General features: G+C 41.4%; 2 protein-coding genes across 2 annotated transcripts in view; one reads left to right on the top strand and one right to left on the bottom strand.

The window, feature by feature from the left end:
• Window positions 1-7,787, top strand: part of LOC128684664 (uncharacterized) — a 62,473-nt gene extending 54,686 nt beyond the window's left edge. Inside the window, exon 6 of the mRNA XM_070104729.1 lies at window positions 6,899-7,787. Coding sequence (XP_069960830.1) covers window positions 6,899-7,035 — 137 coding nt within the window. The 3' untranslated portion in view covers window positions 7,036-7,787. The remainder of the gene's footprint in view (window positions 1-6,898) is intronic.
• The window catches only part of ApepP (Aminopeptidase P), a 352,561-nt gene that overhangs the window by 309,364 nt on the left and 20,745 nt on the right, over window positions 1-22,452 (bottom strand). The window lies entirely within an intron of this gene.

The raw sequence follows: 22,452 nt of genomic DNA, 5'->3' as shown, positions 1-22,452 counted from the left end.
CAAATGCAAAGTCATGAAGATTGGGGAGGGGCAAAGAAAACCGCAGACAGAGTATAGGCTAGGTGGACAAAGACTACAGACCTCACTCAGGGTGAGGTCTGTAGTCTTGGGGTGACCATAACACCGATCATGTCACCGGAGGCACACATCAACTGCTGCAACATACGGGCGCCTGGCAAACCTGAGAATAGCGTTCCGATACCTTAATAAGGAATCGTTCAAGACACTGTACACTGTGTATGTTAGGCCCATACTGGAGTATGCAGCACCAGTCTGGAACCCACACCTGGTCAAACACGTCAAGAAGGTAGAGAAAGTACAAAGGTTTGCAACAAGGCTAGTCCCAGAGCTCAGAGGAATGTCGTACGAGGAAAGGTTGAGGGAAATTGGACTGACGACACTGGAGGACAGAAGGGTCAGGATAGACATGATAACGACATACAAGATACTGTGGGGAATAGACAAGGTGGACAGAGATAGGATGTTCCAGAGATGGGACACAGAAACAAGGGGTCACAACTGGAAGCTGAAGACTCAGACGAGTCACAGGGACGTTAGGAAGTATTTCTTCAGTCATAGAGTCGTCAGGAAGTGGAATAGCCTAGCAAGTGAAGTAGTGGAGACAGGAACCATTCATAGTTTTAAGAAGAGGTATGACAAAGCTCAGGAAGCAGAGACGGAGAGGACCTAGTAGCAATCAGTGAAGAGGCGGGGCCAGGAGCTGAGTCTCGACCCCTGCAACCACAATTAGGCGAGTACACACACACACACACACACACACACACACACACACACACACACACACACACACACACACACACACACACATACAGGAGAGATAGGGGGGGACATGATAACGACATACAAAGTACTGAGAGGAATTGACAAGGTGGACAAAGACAGGATGTTCCAGAGATTGGACACAGTAACAAGGGGACACAGTTGGAAGTTGAAGACACAGATGAATCACAGGGATATTAGGAAGTATTTCTTCAGCCACAGAGTAGTCAGGAAGTGGAATAGTTTGGGAAGCGATATAGTGGAGGCAGGATCCATACATAGCTTTAAGCAGAGGTATGATGAAGCTCACGGTTCAGGGAGAGTGACCTAGTAGCGATCAGTGAAGAGGCGGGGGCCAGGAGGTTGGATTCGACTCCTGCAACCTCAACTAGGTGAGTACAACTAGGCGAGTACACACACACACACACACACACACACATATATAAGCACACACACAGGGAGTACATGATTACGACGTACTCTCCTAAAGTACAAAGCATTTTCGGGCATTGATACACAAATGACCCGCACATAGAAGGCGATGTTTCGGTCCGACTTGGACCATTTACAGAGTCATATTAACGAAAAGGAGAGCAGGAAGGGTATATATAGGCAGGTTGAATCCTCCCTAATACACAACTTTCCTTGTATGAATCTTAGTCGTGGCTTCGTCTCTGTAGATGCCTTCCTCTCCCACTACATTGTAAAATGCCCCAAACTTCAGAACACTCGTGACTTAACCTGATTCCTTTTTTCATCTTCTTCCTCTTCCCATTTCCTCTTTCCTTTTTCTCCTTTGGGTTGTCTTTTATCTGCCCTGTGTATTTGTTCCTTCTTTATTTATTTATTTATTCCCCCTCCCTTGGTGTTCTTGCTCTTACCCTCCCTGGGCACCTAGCTCCCTTGCAGTGCTCCGCTTTCTTTGTAATTGACTGGCTCCTCCTCCTCTTATTACCTCCCTCACTACTACTTCCTTCCATCTATATATTCTTCCTGCTCTCCTTTTCGTTAGTGTGACTTTGTAAATGGTCCAAGTCGGACCGAAACGCCGTCGTAAGTTCCCCTGTTCTGTGTGCGGGTTATCTGTGTATCGTTCCAGTCACGGTATTGTGCCTTTCTTGTTATTTATGGTGTACAAGGTGAGCAACTACCATTTGTGTCTCACGAGTCACAGAGACGTTAATATGAATTTTTACAGTTCAAGGCTTTCCAGCGAATGGGATGATTCATAATCAACAAATTGTACAATGAAACCTAGACTGAGTCAGTGTTGGAGTTTTATCAGTGACTATAATGGACCTCGAAGGGCCGATACGTCTGTTTTATCTTTAATTCATAGTAAATCATAAAATGGGAGGTGAGTTAATGGAAGAAAACTTCATGCATGAATTAGACACATGTGCAACACTTGGGTATCTTTATTGAGGAAACGTTTCGCCACACAGTGGCTTCATCAGTCCATACAAAGGAGAATGTTGAAGAACAGGAGTAGTTTGAGGTAATCAGTCCCTCAGCCTTGAGTCGATGTGGTCAGTCCATCAATCTTGAAAAGAACTGGTTACCTCAAACTCCTCCTGTTCTTTACCATTCTCCTTTGTATAGACTGATGAAGCCACTTTGTGGCGAAACGTTTCCTCAATAAAGGTACCCAAGAGTTGCACATGTGTCTAATTTATCAACATGTCGGTTCTCTGAACCATTCATCTACAAACTTCATTCATGGACTTAGAAAAAGGTATAAGAGGACAAGTTACTGTGCACTACGACGGTAGACTGAAGGATTGGAGGTGGGCCAGGAGCTGGTGCTCAACCTCTGCTTGCATAGATCAGTAAACACACACTTCGAACATGCACAGAAGCTTTAGATCGCCAGAAATGTTTTACTGAAAAAATTAATCTAAAAGATTAAACCTCCCGAAATACGTCACGAGGAGCCTGTGGGAGTTGAATGAGAGACATGATAACAACGTTCAAGATATTTACAGAAATGAAAGGGCGTAAACGGACAGACTAACACATCTAAGCTACAGGGATGTTAGGAAGTAATTGTTCTACCTGAATTTAGTAAGATAGTGGTATGAGTTGGATAAGAAACTAAGATTAAATATGATGGAGGGTAAGAGGGTACGATCCAGTAATTCTAGTTGACTGTGACTCAGGTTAAAGAATTTTCAGCAGAGAGCCTCGAAACAGCAGCTAAAAAAATAAATGGGAAATGTTAGATGGCTGGCATTGTGTACAAGTATGGCAGGAACATTATTGGTGCAGCGCAAACTTCTCACTCGACCTGTATAGTCATGATTTGACAAAAACTTTACCAAGAGCGAAATGTAGTCCCTAATAAAAGTTTGCTCAGCATGAAGTGTTACACAAACTAGTGAATATTGGAATCGGACACCAGAACAACACATTTAAATATCACTACCTGCAAATAGCCGTTTGAATAATTTTATAGTGAATAAAAATCAGGGTTCCTTAAAATTAGGCTTTGAAAATGATATACAATAGATGTAACAATACTAGAAGTACAGATACTAGAGGTAAGGAATTAGATTCTATGCCAAGAATAACAGTTATAACCAAGACTATCAAGAGGACTTCATGTACAAACTTTGTTAACTCTGAACTATAGTTATAGTTAACTATAGCATATACAAATATAGTACTAGTAGTAGCATTAAATACTGTACTAGTAGTAGCATTAAATACAATACTAGTAATAACATTATATACAATACTAGTAATAACATTAAATACAATACTAGTAATAGCATTAAATACAATACTAGTAGAAGCATTAAATACAATACTAGTAGTAGCATTAAATACAATACTAGTAGAAGCATTAAATACAATACTAGTAATAGCATTATATACAATACTAGTAATAGCATTATATACAATACTAGTAATAGCATTATATACAATACTAGTAATAGCATTAAATACAATACTAGTAATAGCATTAAATACAATACTAGTAGAAGCATTAAATACAATACTAGTAGTAGCATTAAATACAATACTAGTAGTAGCATTAAATACAATACTAGTAGTAGCATTACAAACAATACTAGTAGTAGCATTAAATACAATACTAGTAGCATTACATACAATACTAGTAATAGCATTAAATACAATACTAGTAGTAGCATTAAATACAATACTAGTAGTAGCATTAAATACAATACTAGTAGCATTACATACAATACTAGTAGTAGCATTAAATACAATACTAGTAGTAGCATTAAATACAATACTAGTAATAACATTAATACAACATTAGTAATAGCATTAAATACAATACCAGAAATATCATTGTATGCAGTACTAATAGTAGCATTAAATACAATACTAGTAGTAGCATTAAATACAATACTAGTAGCATTACATACAATACTAGTAGCATTACATACAATACTAGTAGTAGCATTAAATACAATACTAGTAGTAGCATTAAATACAATACTAGTAATAGCTTTATATACAATACTAGTAATAGCATTAAATACAATACTAGTAATAGCATTAAATATAATACTAGTAATAGCAATAAATACAATACTAGTAATAGCATTAAATACAATACCAGAAATAGCATTGTATGCAGTACTAATAGTAGCATTAAATACAATACTAGTAGTAGCATTAAATACAATACTAGTAGTAGCATTAAATACAGTACTATTAGAAGCATTAACTACAATACTAGTAGTAGCATTAAATGCAATACTAGAAATAGCATTAAATACAGTACTAGTAGTAGCATTAAATACAATACTAGTAATAGCACTAAATACAATACTAGTAATAACATTAAATACAATACTAGTAACAGCATTGTATACAGTACTAATAGTAGCATTAAATACAATACTAGTAGTAGCATTAAACAGTAACGTTAACATAACCTACTATATTATGTTTGGTAGCAGAGCAGGTGTTGCGCAACTTAACATTAAGATCGACAACACTCTAATTGCCAGACATAATGAGGGCAAATTCCTTGGCCTATACCTCGACAACAACCTAAATTTCAGCACCCATATCCAACACATAACAAAAAAAGTATCCAAAACGGTGGGGATCCTCTCCAAGATACGATACTACGTGCCGCAAACTGCCCTTCTCACACTTATATATCCATACCTTACCTATGCTATCTGTGCTTGGGGATCAACTGCAGCAACACACCTAAAGCCAATAATAACCCAACAAAAAGCCCCAGTAAGAATAATCACTAAATCCCATCCCTGGCAACACACCCCCCCCCACTCTTCATAGATCTAAACTTACTCCCTGTTCAGAACATCCACACTTACTACAGTGCAATCTATATCTACAGGACCTTAAATTCCAATATTAGCCTTGACCTAAAATGCTTTCTTGATAGTTGTGACAGGATCCACAGGCATAACACCAGACACAAACATCTCTGACATTCCCCGTGTTCGACTAAACCTTTACAAAAATTCAATGTATTTCAAAGGACCTAAAATCTGGAACACCCACCTGAAAACTCTAGAACTGCAGACACATTCATCACTTTCAAAACTACAGTTAGAAAACATCTTATCTCCCTGATACACCCCGACAACTAACTACATGATAACCACCTGGTGGTTCACAATTACACTCACTCACCCACTGACTATAAACCCAAAAATACTAATCTTAATCTTAAAATAATAAATCCTAACTAGTCATAAGTTTGCCTATGATACTCCAATATAGACACTTTGTATTGTGCCAAAACAAAAGCATTCACATTGCTAAACTCACAAATTATGATGTAGTCACTTAGCCTTAATACCATAATCTGTAAGGATTTAATTTTAAGAATTAATCTAAGTCTGCCCGAAATGCCTAGCCATGCTAGGTGTCCTAGTGGCCCCCTCTGTAATTAGTATTTTATAACATGTAAACCACACAATACCCAAAACCTGTAAACCCCACATTGCAACCCTTATAGAGAATAAACTTGAATTGAATTGAACTGAATTGAATAAACAAAGCTACGTATATCTAAAATGCATATCTTCCTGGAGTGGCACAGCAAGTTAAACCTTGTGTCTATGTGAATGTTTATACCATGCCACACTTGATCCATGGTAATGTTTACACTATACCACACATGATTTCTGGTAATGTTTACACTATACCACACATGATTCCTGGTAATGTTTACACCGTACCACACATGATTCCTGGTAATGTTTACACTATACCACACATGATTCCTGGTAATGTTTACACTATACCACACATGATTCCTGGTAATGTTTACACCGTACCACAAATGATTCCTGGTAATGTTTACACTATACCACACATGATTCCTGGTAATGTTTACACTATACCACACATGATTCCTGGTAATGTTTACACTATACCACACATGATTCCTGGTAATGTTTACACCGTACCACAAATGATTCCTGGTAATGTTTACACTATACCACACCTGATAATGTTTACACTATACCACACATGTAATGTTTACACTATACCACACATGATTCCTGGTAATGTTTACACTATACCACACATGATTCCTGGTAATGTTTACACTATACCACACATGATTCCTGGTAATGTTTACACTATACCACACATGATTCCTGGTAATGTTTACACTATACCACACATGATTCCTGGTAATGTTTACACTATACCACACATGATTCCTGGTAATGTTTACACTATACCACACATGATTCCTGGTAATGTTTACACTATACCACACATGATTCCTGGTAATGTTTACACTATACCACACATGATTCCTCGTAATGTTTACACTATACCACACATGATTCCTGGTAATGTTTACACTATACCACACATGATTCCTGGTAATGTTTACACTATACCACACATGATTCCTCGTAATGTTTACACTATACCACACATGATTCCTGGTAATGTTTACACTATACCACACATGATTCCTGGTAATGTTTACACTATACCACATATGATTCCTCGTAATGTTTACACTATACCACACATGATTCCTGGTAATGTTTACAATATACCACACATGATTCCTCAGAATGTTTACACCGTACCACAAATGATTTCTCGTAATGAGAGATGTTACTGTTTATGTCAACAGTTCGTTCGGAGTCTTACTGTGTGAACCACGTGTGCGACTGTGACCGCCAGGCTGCGAACTGCTTCCATCACTACCTCTCTACACCGTCTGAGATCGCTACTCACCTGGGTACCAAGACAGACGCTGACGAGGTTTAGCGTTCATTTGGGAACTAAGACAACCTAGGCACAAACACTACAAGAGATCCGCGTTTGCCTGGGCACCAAGACCATCAGAGATCAGTATTTTCATAGGTACCAACACCAAAGGAGATCAGTGTTTACATGATCACCTAATGACCGAATGTCTATGATATATATGTCGTGCCGAATATGTAAAACTGATCAATTAGCAAGAACTCATTTAAAATTAAGTTCTTTCTGAAATTTTCTCTTATACGTTTAAAGATATATTTTTTTCATTAATGTTGATGTAAAAATTTATAATTTTGCACCAAAAGAATCTTAGAAAACTTAGCTAACCTTATTATAACAAGAGCAATTTATTTTAGCCTAACCCAACTGGAGTTTACCTGGAGAGAGTTCCGGGGGTCAACGCCCCCGCGGCCCGGTCTGTGACCAGGCCTCCTGGTGGATCAGAGCCTGATCAACCAGGCTGTTGCTGCTGGCTGCACGCAAACCAACGTACGAGTCACAGCCCGGCTGATCCGGAACTGACTTTAGGTGCTTGTCCAGTGCCAGCTTGAAGACTGCCAGGGGTCTGTTGGTAATCCCCCTTATGTGTGCTGGGAGGCAGCTGAACAGTCTCGGGCCCCTGACACTTATTGTATGGTCTCTTAACGTGCTAGTGACACCCCTGCGTCACTAGCACGGGGAGCTTGTCCTGGGAGAAGGAGGAGCAGCAGCTGCTCTAGGCCTTTCGTGTTGCAATCAACACATCAAGAGCTTGCAATGTTGCAGAAAAAAGGAGGAAGTCCAAGCAAATACGATCAGATGAAGCGTCTTTATTTGAATGAGACAGGAGGCGATAAGTTCCCCAGACATACCAGTACCCAGTGACAGATAGATTGAATATTAAATCAATAAAAGATAATCAGCCCACAAGCTCTGATACTGTAGTAGTAACCTCACGAATGTAACATTAATGACATGACAATTGCCAAGAAATTGCGTTACCTTAAGGAGTTCGTGGAATTAGCATTGCTGGCAATTAGGAAAGCTCATCATAGAGCTGAGCCTAGCATAACATATTAGATCAAGAATGTGCTGGTTCTCCCAGTGAGAATTTATCTGACCTGCCGAATGTCCTTAAAAGATTTAACATACAAGTAGTTTTTAAGAATTCACGGATTGTTAAAAGCATTTTGGTAAAGAATTGTCATCAGCATTACTTTGTTGGTGTTTACAGAGCTGGTTGCAACGGTTGCAACTTATCTTATGTGGGACAAACCGGCAAACCTTTAGACGTTAATATTTGATTACACCGATATTTGATACGAACTGCGCAGGAATTAAATGAGATTTTTAGCCACATTGGAGTCTGCAATAACTCGGCAAACTAGTCAGAACCCAGAGTCTTTGTCCTTTGTTCCACTTCGCTTGAATGGAGTACTGTAGAATCGTCCATTATAAAACATGATAAACGTTCATTATATAATAATGGCCGCTTATTCAAATTAGACTCGATGGTGGCCAACCAGGCCATGGTGGCTCCGTAGCCTGGCTGGCAAAGCTCTCGCTTCGCACATGGAGGGCCCGGGTTCGATTCTCGGCGGGGTAGAAACATTTCGATGCGGTTTCCATACATCTATTCACCTAGCAGCAAGTAGGTACCTGGGTGTTAGTCGACTGGTGTGGGTTGCATCCTGGGGGACAAGACTGAGGACTCCAATGGAAATAAGACAGACAGTCCTCGGTGGTGCACTGACTTTCTTGGGTTATCCTGGGTGGCTAACCCTGTGGGGTGAAAAATCCGAACGAAATCTTGTAATAGAGTATCATGCATAGCCTAAAACCGAACCCCTATATGAATGTTATGGACTGTCTTAAGTGTTGTAGTTCCACAAAGAGGAATTAGGACATGTTTTCCTGCTTGTTCTTGATGGTTAGACCAGCGTCTGCCTGAGAATCTTGTGGGATAAACTATGGTTGTCTTCCTTTGGATAAACTACAGATGTCTCACTTTAAATGAGTCGGCCGTGGACTCGTTTTCTAGGTGTTTGGAAAATTCTTAAGACAGTCAGATATATCTATAGATTGTGAAGTCTTTTATATCATATCGAAGTCTGATTGTATTTCTGATAATTGTCATATCATTAATGTTAGGTTCGTTAGGTTATTACTACAGAATCAGTGTTTGTGGCTGGCTGTCTTCTAATGCTTTAATATTCAGTCTTTCTGTCACTGTGTATTGGTCACTTATCGCCTCCTGAATCATTCAAGCAAAGACGCTTCCTCTGAACTTATTTGCTTGGACTTCCTCCTCTTTTACATAACATTGCAAGTTCCTGATGATGTCTTGATTCAACACGAAAGGCCTAGATCTATCATTCAACTTCCTGCGTGCTTGTTTTGCATTCTGTATCGCTTGCTCGAGATTTTTACATAAATAAATAAATAAATATATATATCAATATATATATATATATATATATATATATATATATATATATATATATATATATATATATATATATATATATATATATATTGCACACACGCACACACACACACACACACACACACACACACACACGGATATTAGGAAGTATTTCTTTAGTCATAGAGTTGTCAGGAAGTGGAATAGTCTGGCAAATAACGTAGTGGAGGCAGGAACCATACATAGTTTTAAGACGAGGCTTGATGAAACTCATGGAGCAGGGAGAGAGAGAGGACCTAGTAGCGATCAGTGAAGAGGCGGGGCCAGGAGCTGCAACCACAAATAGGTGAGCACTCACGCACACAAAACATCTCAGATGTAACCTAGTCAAGAAGACCACTGGGGACAGCAGGGAATTCATCAGGATATTAGGAAGTATTTCTTTAGTCATAGAGTTGTCAGGAAGTGGAATAGTCTGGCAAATAACGTAGTGGAGGCAGGAACCATACATAGTTTTAAGACGAGGCTTGATAAAACTCATGGAGCAGGGAGAGAGAGAGGACCTAGTAGCGATCAGTGAAGAGGCGGGGCCAGGAACTGCAACCACAAATAGGTGAGCACTCACGCACACAAAACATCTCAGATGTAACCTAGACAAGAAGACCACTGGGGACAGCAGGGAATTCATCAGGAGGGAGAAGTGATATAAGCCATCAGTAGGTGACGTAAACAGGTGGAGTACACACGTGGAGTACACAGGTGGAGTACACAGGTGGAGTACACAGGTGGAGTACACAGGTGGAGTACTAACAACCTTCGTTAATATTCGTACCAGCATCAATACATTCAAAGCGATAGTTGATGGAGAAGTACTGGTGATATTGACAACACTAGTTAACACCAGGGTTTAGGTCACTTACTGTTGCACAGGTCACTTAACGTTGCACAGGTAACTCACTGTTGCACAGGTCACTTACTGTTACAAAGGTCACTTAACGTTGCACAGGTAACTCACTGTTGCACAGGTCACTTACTGTTGCACAGGTCACTTACTGTTGCACAGGTAACTCACTGTTGCACAGGTCACTCACTGTTGCACAGGTCACTTACTGTTGCACAGGTCACTCACTGTTGCACAGGTAACTCACTGTTGCACAGGTAACTCACTGTTGCACAGGTCACTTACTGTTGCACAGGTAACTCACTGTTGCACAGGTCACTTACTGTTGCACGGGTAACTCACTGTTGCACAGGTAACTCACTGTTGCACAGGTCACTTACTGTTGCACAGGTAACTTACTGTTGCACAGGTAACTCACTGTTGCACAGGTCACTTACTGTTGCACAGGTCACTTACTGTTGCACAGGTAAACTCTCTGTTGCACAGGTAACAGTGTTGCACAGGTAAGTGTTGCACAGGTAACAGTGTTGCACAGGTAACTTACTGTTGCACAGGTAACTTTCTGTTGTACAGGTAACTCATTGTTGAACATGTATATCTGGAGAGTATACCAGGAGAGTCAACGCCTTTGCGGCCCGGTCCGAGATCAGGCCCGGCGGCGGATCAGTGTCTGATCAATCAGGCTGTTGCTCACCATTTGTACATGTAACTCACTGTTGTAGAGGTAAATCACCTGACATCACAAGATAACAGAGCACTACAATGTTACTTTTTCCCACGGGGAAGCGCTAAACCCGTAGGGATCACACAACCTGCGGAAAGGGGGGGTTGAGCGCGATCAGATCTGACACTGACGTGAAGGCCAGGTGCCACTTTCTTAGTACATAAGCGTCCAGGCACCCGCCTCGGAAGGGAGTACTGTAAGTCTACTCACACTAAGATCATACTCATCACCCATCTACTCCCAGGCACAGTACACACTAAGGAGGTCATACTCATCAGCCCCCTCCCCCCACTCCCAGACACAACACCCACATATTTGTGGTCACACATAACTATGCAAAAACCCATATAGCAGGAGTACAGCATCCGCGAGTGTATAACTACACTACACTGACAGCAGCAGTGCTGCAGAGGAGTTAAGTAAACAGCAGTAACAGCAACAGTACAAGAGAGTGCAGCATAAACTAAATCAGCGTCTCTATCAAGAAAAAAGCCTACTAGCCAATTTTGTTACATGTTACAAAGGACAGGTCTTGTTACTTTCTGTACTAAATCCTGATACTGACTACTGCTTATCTTTTATTATAACTGTTATCGAGTAATAAATACGGTCTTATCGTATAGTAGGTACGGTATTATCGTATAGTAGGTACGGTATTATCGTATAGTAGGTACGGTATTATCGAGTAGTAGGTACGGTATTATCGAGTAGTAGGTACGGTATTATCGAGTAGTAGGTACGGTATTATCGAGTAGTAGGTACGGTATCATCGAGTAGTAGGTACGGTATTATCGAGTAGTAGGTACGGTATTATCGAGTAGTAGGTACGGTATTATCGAGTAGTAGGTACGGTATCATCGAGTAGTAGGTACGGTATCATCGAGTAGTAGGTACGGTATTATCGAGTAGTAGGTACGGTATCATCGAGTAGTAGGTACGGTATCATCGAGTAGTAGGTACGGTATTATCGAGTAGTAGGTACGGTATCATCGAGTAGTAGGTACGGTATCATCGAGTAGTAGGTACGGTATCATCGAGTAGTAGGTACGGTATCATCGAGTAGTAGGTACGGTATTATCGAGTAGTAGGTACGGTATTATCGAGTAGTAGGTACGGTATTATCGAGTAGTAGGTACGGTATCATCGAGTAGTAGGTACGGTATTATCGAGTAGTAGGTACGGTATTATCGAGTAGTAGGTACGGTATTATCGAGTAGTAGGTACGGTATCACCGAGTAGTAGGTACGGTATTATCGAGTAGTAGGTACGGTATTATCGAGTAGTAGGTACGGTATCATCGAGTAGCAGGTACGGTATCATCGAGTAGTAGGTACGGTATTATCGAGTAGTAGGTACGGTATCATCGAGTAGTAGGTACGGTATTATCGAGTAGTATGTACGGTATCATCGAGTAGTAGGTACCGTATCATCGAGTAGTAGGTACGGTATCATCGACTAGTAGGTACGGTATTATCGAGTAGTAGGTACGGTATTATCGAGTAGTAGGTACGGTATTATCGAGTAGTAGGTACGGTATTATCGAGTAGTAGGTACGGTATCATCGAGTAGTAGGTACGGTATTATCGAGTAGTAGGTACGGTATTATCGAGTAGTAGGTACGGTATTATCGAGTAGTAGGTACGGTATCATCGAGTAGTAGGTACGGTATCATCGAGTAGTAGGTACGGTATCATCGAGTAGTAGGTACGGTATTATCGAGTAGTAGGTACGGTATCATCGAGTAGTAGGTACGGTATTATCGAGTAGTATGTACGGTATCATCGAGTAGTAGGTATCGTATCATCGAGTAGTAGGTACGGTATCATCGACTAGTAGGTACGGTATTATCGAGTAGTAGGTACGGTATCATCGAGTAGTAGGTACGGTATTATCGAGTAGTAGGTACGGTATTATCGAGTAGTAGGTACGGTATTATCGAGTAGTAGGTACGGTATCATCGAGTAGTAGGTACGGTATTATCGAGTAGTAGGTACGGTATTATCGAGTAGTAGGTACGGTATTATCGAGTAGTAGGTACGGTATTATCGAGTAGTAGGTACGGTATTATCGAGTAGTAGGTACGGTATCATCGAGTAGTAGGTACGGTATTATCGAGTAGTATGTACGGTATCATCGAGTAGTAGGTACGGTATCATCGAGTAGTAGGTACGGTATCATCGAGTAGTAGGTACGGTATCATCGAGTAGTAGGTACGGTATCATCGAGTAGTATACGGTATCATCGAGTAGTAGGTACGGTATTATCGAGTAGTAGGTACGGTATCATCGAGTAGTAGGTACGGTACGGTATCATCGAGTAGTAGGTACGGTATCATCGAGTAGTAGGTACGGTATTATCGAGTAGTAGGTACGGTATACGGTATTATCGAGTAGTAGGTACGAGAGTAGTAGGTACCGTATCATCGAGTAGTAGGTACGGTATCATCGACTAGTAGGTACGGTATTATCGAGTAGTAGGTACGGTATCATCGAGTAGTAGGTACGGTATTATCGAGTAGTAGGTACGGTATTATCGAGTAGTAGGTACGGTATTATCGAGTAGTAGGTACGGTATTATCGAGTAGTAGGTACGGTATCATCGAGTAGTAGGTACGGTATTATCGAGTAGTAGGTACGGTATCATCGAGTAGTAGGTACGGTATTATCGAGTAGTAAGTACGGTATTATCTAGTAGTAGGTACGGTATCATCGAGTAGTAGGTACGGTATCATCGAATAATAGGTACGGTATTATTGAGTAGTAGGTACGGTATTATCGAGTAGTAGGTACGGTATTATCGAGTAGTAGGTACGGTATTATCGAGTAGTAGGTACGGTATTATCGAGTAGTAGGTACGGTATTATCGAGTAGTAGGTACGGTATTATCGAGTAGTAGGTACGGTATTATCGAGTAGTAGGTACGGTATCATCGAGTAGTAGGTACGGTATCATCGAGTAGTAGGTACGGTATTATCGAGTAGTAGGTACGGTATTATCGAGTAGTAGGTACGGTATTATCGAGTAGTAGGTACGGTATTATCGAGTAGTAGGTACGGTATTATCGAGTAGTAGGTACGGTATTATCGAGTAGTAGGTACGGTATTATCGAGTAGTAGGTACGGTATCATCGAGTAGTAGGTACGGTATTATCGAGTAGTAGGTACGGTATCATCGAGTAGTAGGTACGGTATTATCGAGTAGTAGGTACGGTATCATCATGGGTGTTCCATCTACTGGTAAACATTTGTGTCAACATTAATTTCACACCGAGATTTACTTGGAGTTTGTTAATATATTCTGATTTTCCTTGTTATTTTTTTTGTTCAATAAATAATTCTTGCTCTAGAATGTTTTATAATTCTGTTAGTTAAACTAGTTTAGCATAGCTGAGAAAAATCTGTTCTGATAATTTTGGTGCTGAAGATAATCTCACTTTAAACACGAAAAGTTACAAGTACCAGAGAATGTTGTGTTCAGTAACCTCATTCAACACATGACAGGCATAGGCCTGTGGTTGTGTTGAGTGAATGCGTACAACAGACACAACAGGCCTATTCTGAACAGTCACATGCAATTAAAATTATGTTTCGTGCCACGGTATAATTTGTGTTACAAATTTAAAGCACGCCGATAGATTTTGTTCAGAACGCTCAATTAAAAGTTTTTTCTCTCTCATATATATATATATATATATATATATATGTCGTGCCGAATATGTGAAACTGGTCAATTAGCAAGAACTCATTTAAAATTAAGTCCTTTCTAAAATTTTCTCTTATACGTTTAAAGATATATATTTTTCATTAATGTTAATGTAAAAATTTATAATTTTGCACCAAAAGGAACTTAGAAAACTTACCTAACCTTATTATAAAAAGAACAATTTATTTTAGGTTAACCCAACTAAATATATTTTAGATTTGTTTACAGTAATTTAATACTAAACAAACACAATCAAATATAGTTTTTTCGTTAGGTTCAGAATGATTTTGGCGAAATTATTGCATACACAAATTTTCACTTGTCCTATATGGCAAGATGAGCGTTGCTATTTAAGCCAAGATCGCAAGTTCTGCCTATTCGGCACGATCTATATATATATATATATATATATATATATATATATATATATATATATATATATATATATATATATATATATATATATATATATATATATATATGTGTCGTAGCTACGTCTCCCCCACACGAGGAAGGTCATAACTGCACCGCCGCACAAGAGCAGGCCGTAACCTGTATCACACACACATGAGGCAGGTCGTAACCTGCATCAACACGTAAAGCAGGTCTAACCTTCACAACAACACACACGAGACAGGTCGACCCACTCTTTCCTTCACTAATCTATAACTGCTGCCAAAATAATCTGTCCTATATCCTTCTAATGCATAATTTATTCTCAAATTTTAATGCATTGTTGAGAGTTTTAGTATTAGTTTGATATCTTAAGCTTAATATAATTTAAATTATGGAGGAGCTCAAAAGTCCGTAGGGTCATAAATGGGAGGTAATCAGGAATTAGCTAATGAACTTCATCGGCATCCTCCATTCTTAAAATTATTATATCAGCTTACTGTAGTATGTAGTAAGAGGAGGAGGGGGAGGAGCAGCAGCAGCAGCAATATTAGTGGTAGTAATACTACAACTAGCAGCAGTAGTAGTAGCAGCAGCAGCAGCAGTAGTAGTAGTAGTAGTTGTAGTAGCAGCAGCAGTAGCAGTAGTAGTAGCAGCAGTAGCAGTAGTAGTAGTAGTAGCAGCAGCAGTAGTAGTAGCAGCAGCATCAGCAGTAGCAGTAGTAGTAGTAGTAGTAATGGAAAATAGGGCCCACCAGATATGACGTATTCCCTGGGGCACCAAAATTGCCTAGGCACTAAAAAAAACTCCACATTCTTGCGCCACACGAAGACGAGCCAGCCACTCCTCGATCTTGTTAGATCGAAAAGTGGACCAAAGTATTCTGGGTCTGAGCAGGAAGAGCACCTTGAGATTCTGAGTTTATAGTGAACTGAAAGCCATCAAAACCAGCTATCAGGACAAAAGCAGCAAGAATTGCATAGAACTCTACAGTGAACACATAGGACTCATTTGGTAACTGTTAACAACAAGAGTCCTCACTGGTAGTCGCAGCAAAGCCAACGCCACCCTCGCACTTCGACCCATCAGTAAACACCACTATCCTTGAAACACGAACTTAACATGATTCAAGAAATTGTGCATAGTCTTGTACATGAATGATATACATTACCGACAAGATGAAAATTAGACATGTGCAACATCTGGGTATCTTTATTGTAGACGTTTCGCCAACCACTGGCTTTATCAATACAATTTCAAGAACATAACTGGAAGACAGTAGAACTATATACAAAAGATGAGGTAATCAGTCCCTCAGTCTTGGTGTTGGTGAAGAATACTGTAGTCGTGAAGGGGCTAAAGCACAGGCAAGGTTAGCTGGCGCTTATGTAGGTATATAAGCCAGTATTTAGGCGCCAGCTAACCTTACCTGTGCTTCAGACTCTTCACAACTACAGTGCTCTTCACCAACACCAAGGCTGAGGGACTAATTATCTCATCTTTTGCATATAGTTCTACTGTCTTCCAATTATGTCCTTGAAATTTTATTGATAATGCTAGTGGTTGGTGAAACGTCTACAATAAAGATACCCATATTTTGTACATGTCTAATTTTTATGTACAGTCTTCACCGGAGCTCCACATTTAAGGATTCCCTCCACTGCCTTCAAAAGACGAACCTCAGGCACCATCCAAGGAGGACAGAAAGACAAGACAACTTCTGTGGCCGTAGACGTGTCAAGGCAACAATCCAGGAAAGAAGCTTGCATCTAAGAGGCTCTCGACAGGGAAAGCATGGAATGCACCGGTTGCAAAGCTGGATTCCTAAGTGATGAACGGGGTTCGACAAGTTCAACAGGGAACGGCTGACTGAGAAACGAATCTAGCATTCTCCAGCTTGGAACAGCACAAGGCAACATAGAGGTGGAGCACTGTCAGCCAAGCTGCCCCGCAGATACTATGGAAGAGCACCCACTTTGAGCTTCTTTATGACAATGCTCCATATCAGGCGAGAATCAAAGATCATTCCAGACAATGTCAGCTGCTGCTCACAGGAAAAAAACTCATATCACATAGCACATGAAGAGCAGGCAGTCAATCCTAGTACTAAGTAAAATGAACAGCCACCATCTTCCTTAGCTGCACTCTGCAAGGCTATCTAACGAACAGACGCAATGCTGCGCACCCCAAGATCATATACATACAATGAGGTCTTGACATCATAAAGGATAAAAATGAGAACACCATTCATTGCTATAATAAAGAATATGATGCTCAAAATGCTGCCCTGTGTGAACCCCTCCTCCAGGGAAAACTACTGCGAGTAGCATTTACTCAACCTTCTCCCTGAACGATCCTCGAGACAAAAGCTGTTGGAAACACCGAAACAGACAGCGGAGGAGTCCCATAGTCTACAGAGGACAAAATGCCAAAACTTCACGTGGTACCATATTATTTTCCTAAGTCAATTAATTCCGCTACGGTATGAAGGCGTTTAGCAAAACCCACCTGGATGTCACCAGCAGAGCCGAACAAAGGCTTTGTTGACGATCGGAACTTAGGAAAGGCTAACTGCACCGAAGAGATGCTACCTTTCGTATTTAAGTACTAGATGAGACACATACAACATCCTCTCTAACAACGTACAGATGTAGATAGGCAGAGAGATGGGACAGTTGTTAGCGGCTTCCCTAAATTCCCGGTCTGGCTTTGGGATAGAACCACAAAGATAGAAACGGAGCCATTTCTGGCACCACTAAACATCAGATCACAAGGGTCCTCAGTGTCCTCCATTATACGCAAGAAAATCCACTCAAATCTTCGAACCTGGAATTCAGGACTGTAGTTCCCGACACTCTGCAGAAGAGAAGCGTTCACCGCAAAGGTGTTTACCACTTCATAAAAGGAGTCCAACACCGACCAGTGATGGAGAAGGCTGGGCAGTGGACTCGGGGAGTACTTCCCAAACATTTTTTTCTGATCTTACTCCATATTCGTCTAAGAGTTCTTGAGTTAACTCCCTGCCCCTCCACTAATGGAATCAAGACTTACGCCGAGCGCTTCTGAACACCTTCCTTTTGATGGCCATCACCTGATGATATATCACCTTATTAAAAACAGTGAGTAGTGGTCCCTAGGCAACGATGGGCCGTCTGCATAATCTGGGTGTACCAGTGACACAACATCAGCGGGGTGCCGGTGGCAAGGGAGCACGTCTTATACATGACTAAAACACTCGGCTTTCACACTATGCAATTTTTTTTTTGTTTTTTTGCAAATTTCGAAAAAAGTGATAAAAGTTCTTTGTCACTGTCATACTTAGTGAATTTAATACTCTCAGTGTCACTGCTAACACTACTGTACATCAATGCCACTGCTGACATAACCCCCCCTCATGCCTACTTTCTTACTACTGATGTTATATTGATCATGTTGCAGTTAGTGATTGCAACCACTTGGTCTAGAGTACCTGTAACCCTATGCAGTAGTAGACAGTATCACTAACATTGCTATACTACTATACGTCAGTGTCACTGCTAACACTACTGTACGTTAGTGTCACTGCTGACACTACGTCAATGTCACTGCTAACACTACTGTACATTAGTGTCACTGTTAGCACTACTGTACGTCACTGTCAATACTTACATGTGTATGTGTGACTGGTACTACAAGTTTACGTCATAATCACTTGCTGCTTGTATACATTGATGTCATTGCTAATAATAGTGAATGTCACTGTCAGTGTTAATATTAATGTCACTGTCACTGCTAATAGTATACGTCGGTACAAATAATGCAAGTGCCAGTTTTAGTACTCATATGCCAGCAGCAGTGAAACTATCACTGTGTATGTCAGTGTCAGTTACTGCTTGTGCCAGTAACACTATACTACTGTTATGACCTGTTCGTGATCGGTGGCACTGTTAGTACCCACGACATTGACATTTCGTGATCAGTGACACTGTTAGTATCCACGTCATTGACATTCCGTGTCAGCGTCACTGCCAGTGGCACTGCCAGTGGCACTGCCAGTGGTACTGCCATCGTCATTGCCAGTGGCACTGCCATCGTCACTGCCAGTGGCACTGCCATCGTCACTGCCAGTGGCACTGCCAACGTCACTGCCAGTGGCACTGCCAACGTCACTGCCAGCGGCACTAGTCTTCACAGAAGTGACAAGTTTGCTCACCCCGGTGCTGGGCCTCGTTACCATGCAAATGTGTCTGAGCGTTCCCAGGCTGGCCCAGGCTGGCCCAGGCTGGCCCAGGCTGGCCCAGCCCACGACTCGCTTTAAACAACACTGTATTTGTAGATTTAAATGCCATTTCACCCTGATTCTCTGCCTTTAGTGAAATGCTGAACACATTTTCAATTTCGTGATGTTACGAAGGTAAATCCTGATCCAGGGTAGGCAATGTGGGCCCAGACGTACACGTCGTGTGTGTGTGTGTGTGTGTGTGTGTGTGTGTGTGTGTGTGTGTGTGTGTGTGTGTGTGTGTGTGCGCATTCATCTATATGTGTGGTTGCAGGGGTTGAGTTCTAGCTCCTGGCCCCTTCTCTCAACTTGCCGCTTGCCAGATTCACTCCGTCCTTGTATCTTGGGCACTGTCGTACCTACGTTTAAAACAATGTATTGAACCTTTCTCCACCACTTCTTCGTCCGGGTTTATTCCACTTCCTGATTACCCTGAGACTGAAGACGTATGTCCTGGCAACCAATGGCTCGTCTGTGTCTAACTTCCAATTGTGCCCCCCAGTACCAGTTTTCCTCCTCTCGAACAACCTGTTCCAGTCTACCCGACCAGTTCCCCTAAGCATTTTTATGTTATGTCTTCCCTGGTAATTCTGCTTTCCAAATGTAGTTAGATTCAGTTCCTTTAGCCTCTCTTAACTCACACTTCTTAGCACTGGAAATAGCCTTGTTGTATACCGTTGCACTTTTTTCAGTTCTAACAATGATTTTTCAAGTGGGTTCCATTCTGGTGCTGCATACTCCAAGAAGGCACTGACATAAATGGTCCGAAATGTCTCTTTGTTGAGATTTCTGAAGGCAACACTTCGATTTGCCAGACGCAATGTTCGTCTGGTTATTCGGTGCATGCAAGTGACAAAATCCGATGCTCACCTTTTAGGTCTCTCTCTGAGTGACCTCAGTAGCTTCTGTCCCCCCGAGTTTATACTCCGTATCCGGTCTTCGGTGTGTGTGTATGTGTATGTATGTGTGTCTGTACTCTCCTAATTGTTGCTGCAGGGGTCGATTCATAACTCCTGGCCTTGTCTCTTCACTGGTCGCCACTAGGTCCTCTCTCTCCCTCCTCCATGAGCTTCATCATACCTCTTCTTCAAACTATGTATGGATCCTGCCTCCACTACATCACTCTCTAGACTATTCCACTGCCTGACAACTCTGTGACAGAAGAAATACAGAAATACTTTCTAACATCCCTGTGACTCATCTGAGTCTTGAACTTCCAATTGTTACCCCTTGTTGCTGTGTCCCATCTCTGGAACATCCCATCTCTGTTCACCTTGTCAATTCCTCTCAGTATTTTATGTCATCATGTTCCCCCTATCCCTCCTGTCCTCTAGAGTTGCGTATTGTGTCCAGCACTTGTTGGTGTCCTTTCTGTCTTCACCGAAAATACTTCCTTAAATCTTATGTTGAGCTCTTCACATACTTCTCGGTCGTTTCTTGCGAGCTCCTCTTCTTCCTTCCTCAGCCTGATTACCTGGACCTTGACTGCTGTTTTCCTCCTGATGTGGTTGTACAACAGCTTCGGGTCAGACTTGGCTTTCGATGCTGTACCATTTTCGTACTGCTACAGAGCCTCTCTTCTTATCTGTGCATATTCGTTTCTGGCTCTTCGACTAATCTCCTTATTTTCCTGGGTCTTATGTCTTTTATACTTTTTTCCATTCTCTAACACACATAGTTTTGGCCTCTGCACCTTTGGGTGAACCAACGGCTCGTTCTGGTTTTCCCATTAATTCTGTTGCCCTTGCGAACGAACCTCTCTTTTGCCTCCTTGCATTTTGTGGTCACGTAGTCCATTTCGTTTACTGATTTTTCCCACAAGCAGTACATGTGAACTGCTTGTGGAGGCTAGTACACCAAAACGGGGAGTAGAATGAAATTAGCTGTGAGGCAACTACATCATCGTTCGTCCTCGCAACATGAAGCAAGCCTAGTTCGGTAGGCTAATGTTTGTAGGATTGTATGGTCCATTGGTTTAGGCCGTCGTGAATTTTTTGCTCTTCCCACGAGGCGGGCTAAAACAACACGGGTTCGATCCCCCTGCTAGCCGCAGTTTGATTATATATATATATATATATATATATATATATATATATATATATATATATATATATATATATATATCTCAGAGTCTGATCAATCAGGCTATTACTGCTGGCCGCACGCAAACTGATGTACGAACCACATTATTATTATTATAATCAATGGGGAAGCGCTAAACCCAGAGGATTATACAGCGCGTGGGGGGGGGATGTGGAAGGCATTCAGGCTTAATTTGGGAAACTGGAGCACAGATCCAATTCCCTAAATCAAGAGCCCCTCACCAACATCAGGGAACCTTCCTTGAGGAGATGTACGAACCACAGCCCGGCTGGTCAGGTACTGACTTAGATGCCTGTCCAGTGCCTTCTTGAAGACAGCCAGGGGTCTATTATATATGCTGGTGAGGGGCTCTTGATCTAGGGAATTGGATCTGTGTTCCAGTTCCCTGAATTGAGCCTGAGTGCCTTCCATCCCCCCCACAGGCGCTGTATAAACCTACGGGTTTAGCGCTTCCCCATGATTATACTAATAATAATATATATGCTGGGAGGCAGTTGATCAGTCTTGGGCCCCTAACATTTATTGTGTTGTCTCTCAGTGTACTCGTGACACCCCTGCTTTTCATTGGAGGAATGTTGCATATCCGGTCGAGTCTTTCGCTTTCATAGGGAGTAATTTTCGTGTGCAAGTTTGGTACCATTCCCTCTAGGATTTTCGAACTATATATTATGCATCTCTCTCGCCTGCGTTCCAGGTAATAGAAATCAAGGGACTGCAACCGTTCCCAGTAATTTAGGTGCCTTATCGTACTTGTGTGTGCTGTGAAAGTTCTTTGTACACTCTTCAGGTCAGCAATTTCGCCTGCCTTGAAGGTGGCAGTGTACAGCAGTATTCCAGCCTAGAGAAAACAAGCGATTTGAAGAGGATCATGGGTTTGGCGTCCCTAGTTTTGAAGGTTCTCATTATCCATCCTATCATTTTTCCTAGAAGATGTTG

This window comes from Cherax quadricarinatus, chromosome 5, assembly GCF_038502225.1.
Source record: "Cherax quadricarinatus isolate ZL_2023a chromosome 5, ASM3850222v1, whole genome shotgun sequence".
Taxonomy (NCBI): Eukaryota; Metazoa; Arthropoda; class Malacostraca; order Decapoda; family Parastacidae; genus Cherax; species Cherax quadricarinatus.
Note: the sequence above shows the minus strand (reverse complement) of the source record. Positions and strands in the feature narration are given on the sequence as shown.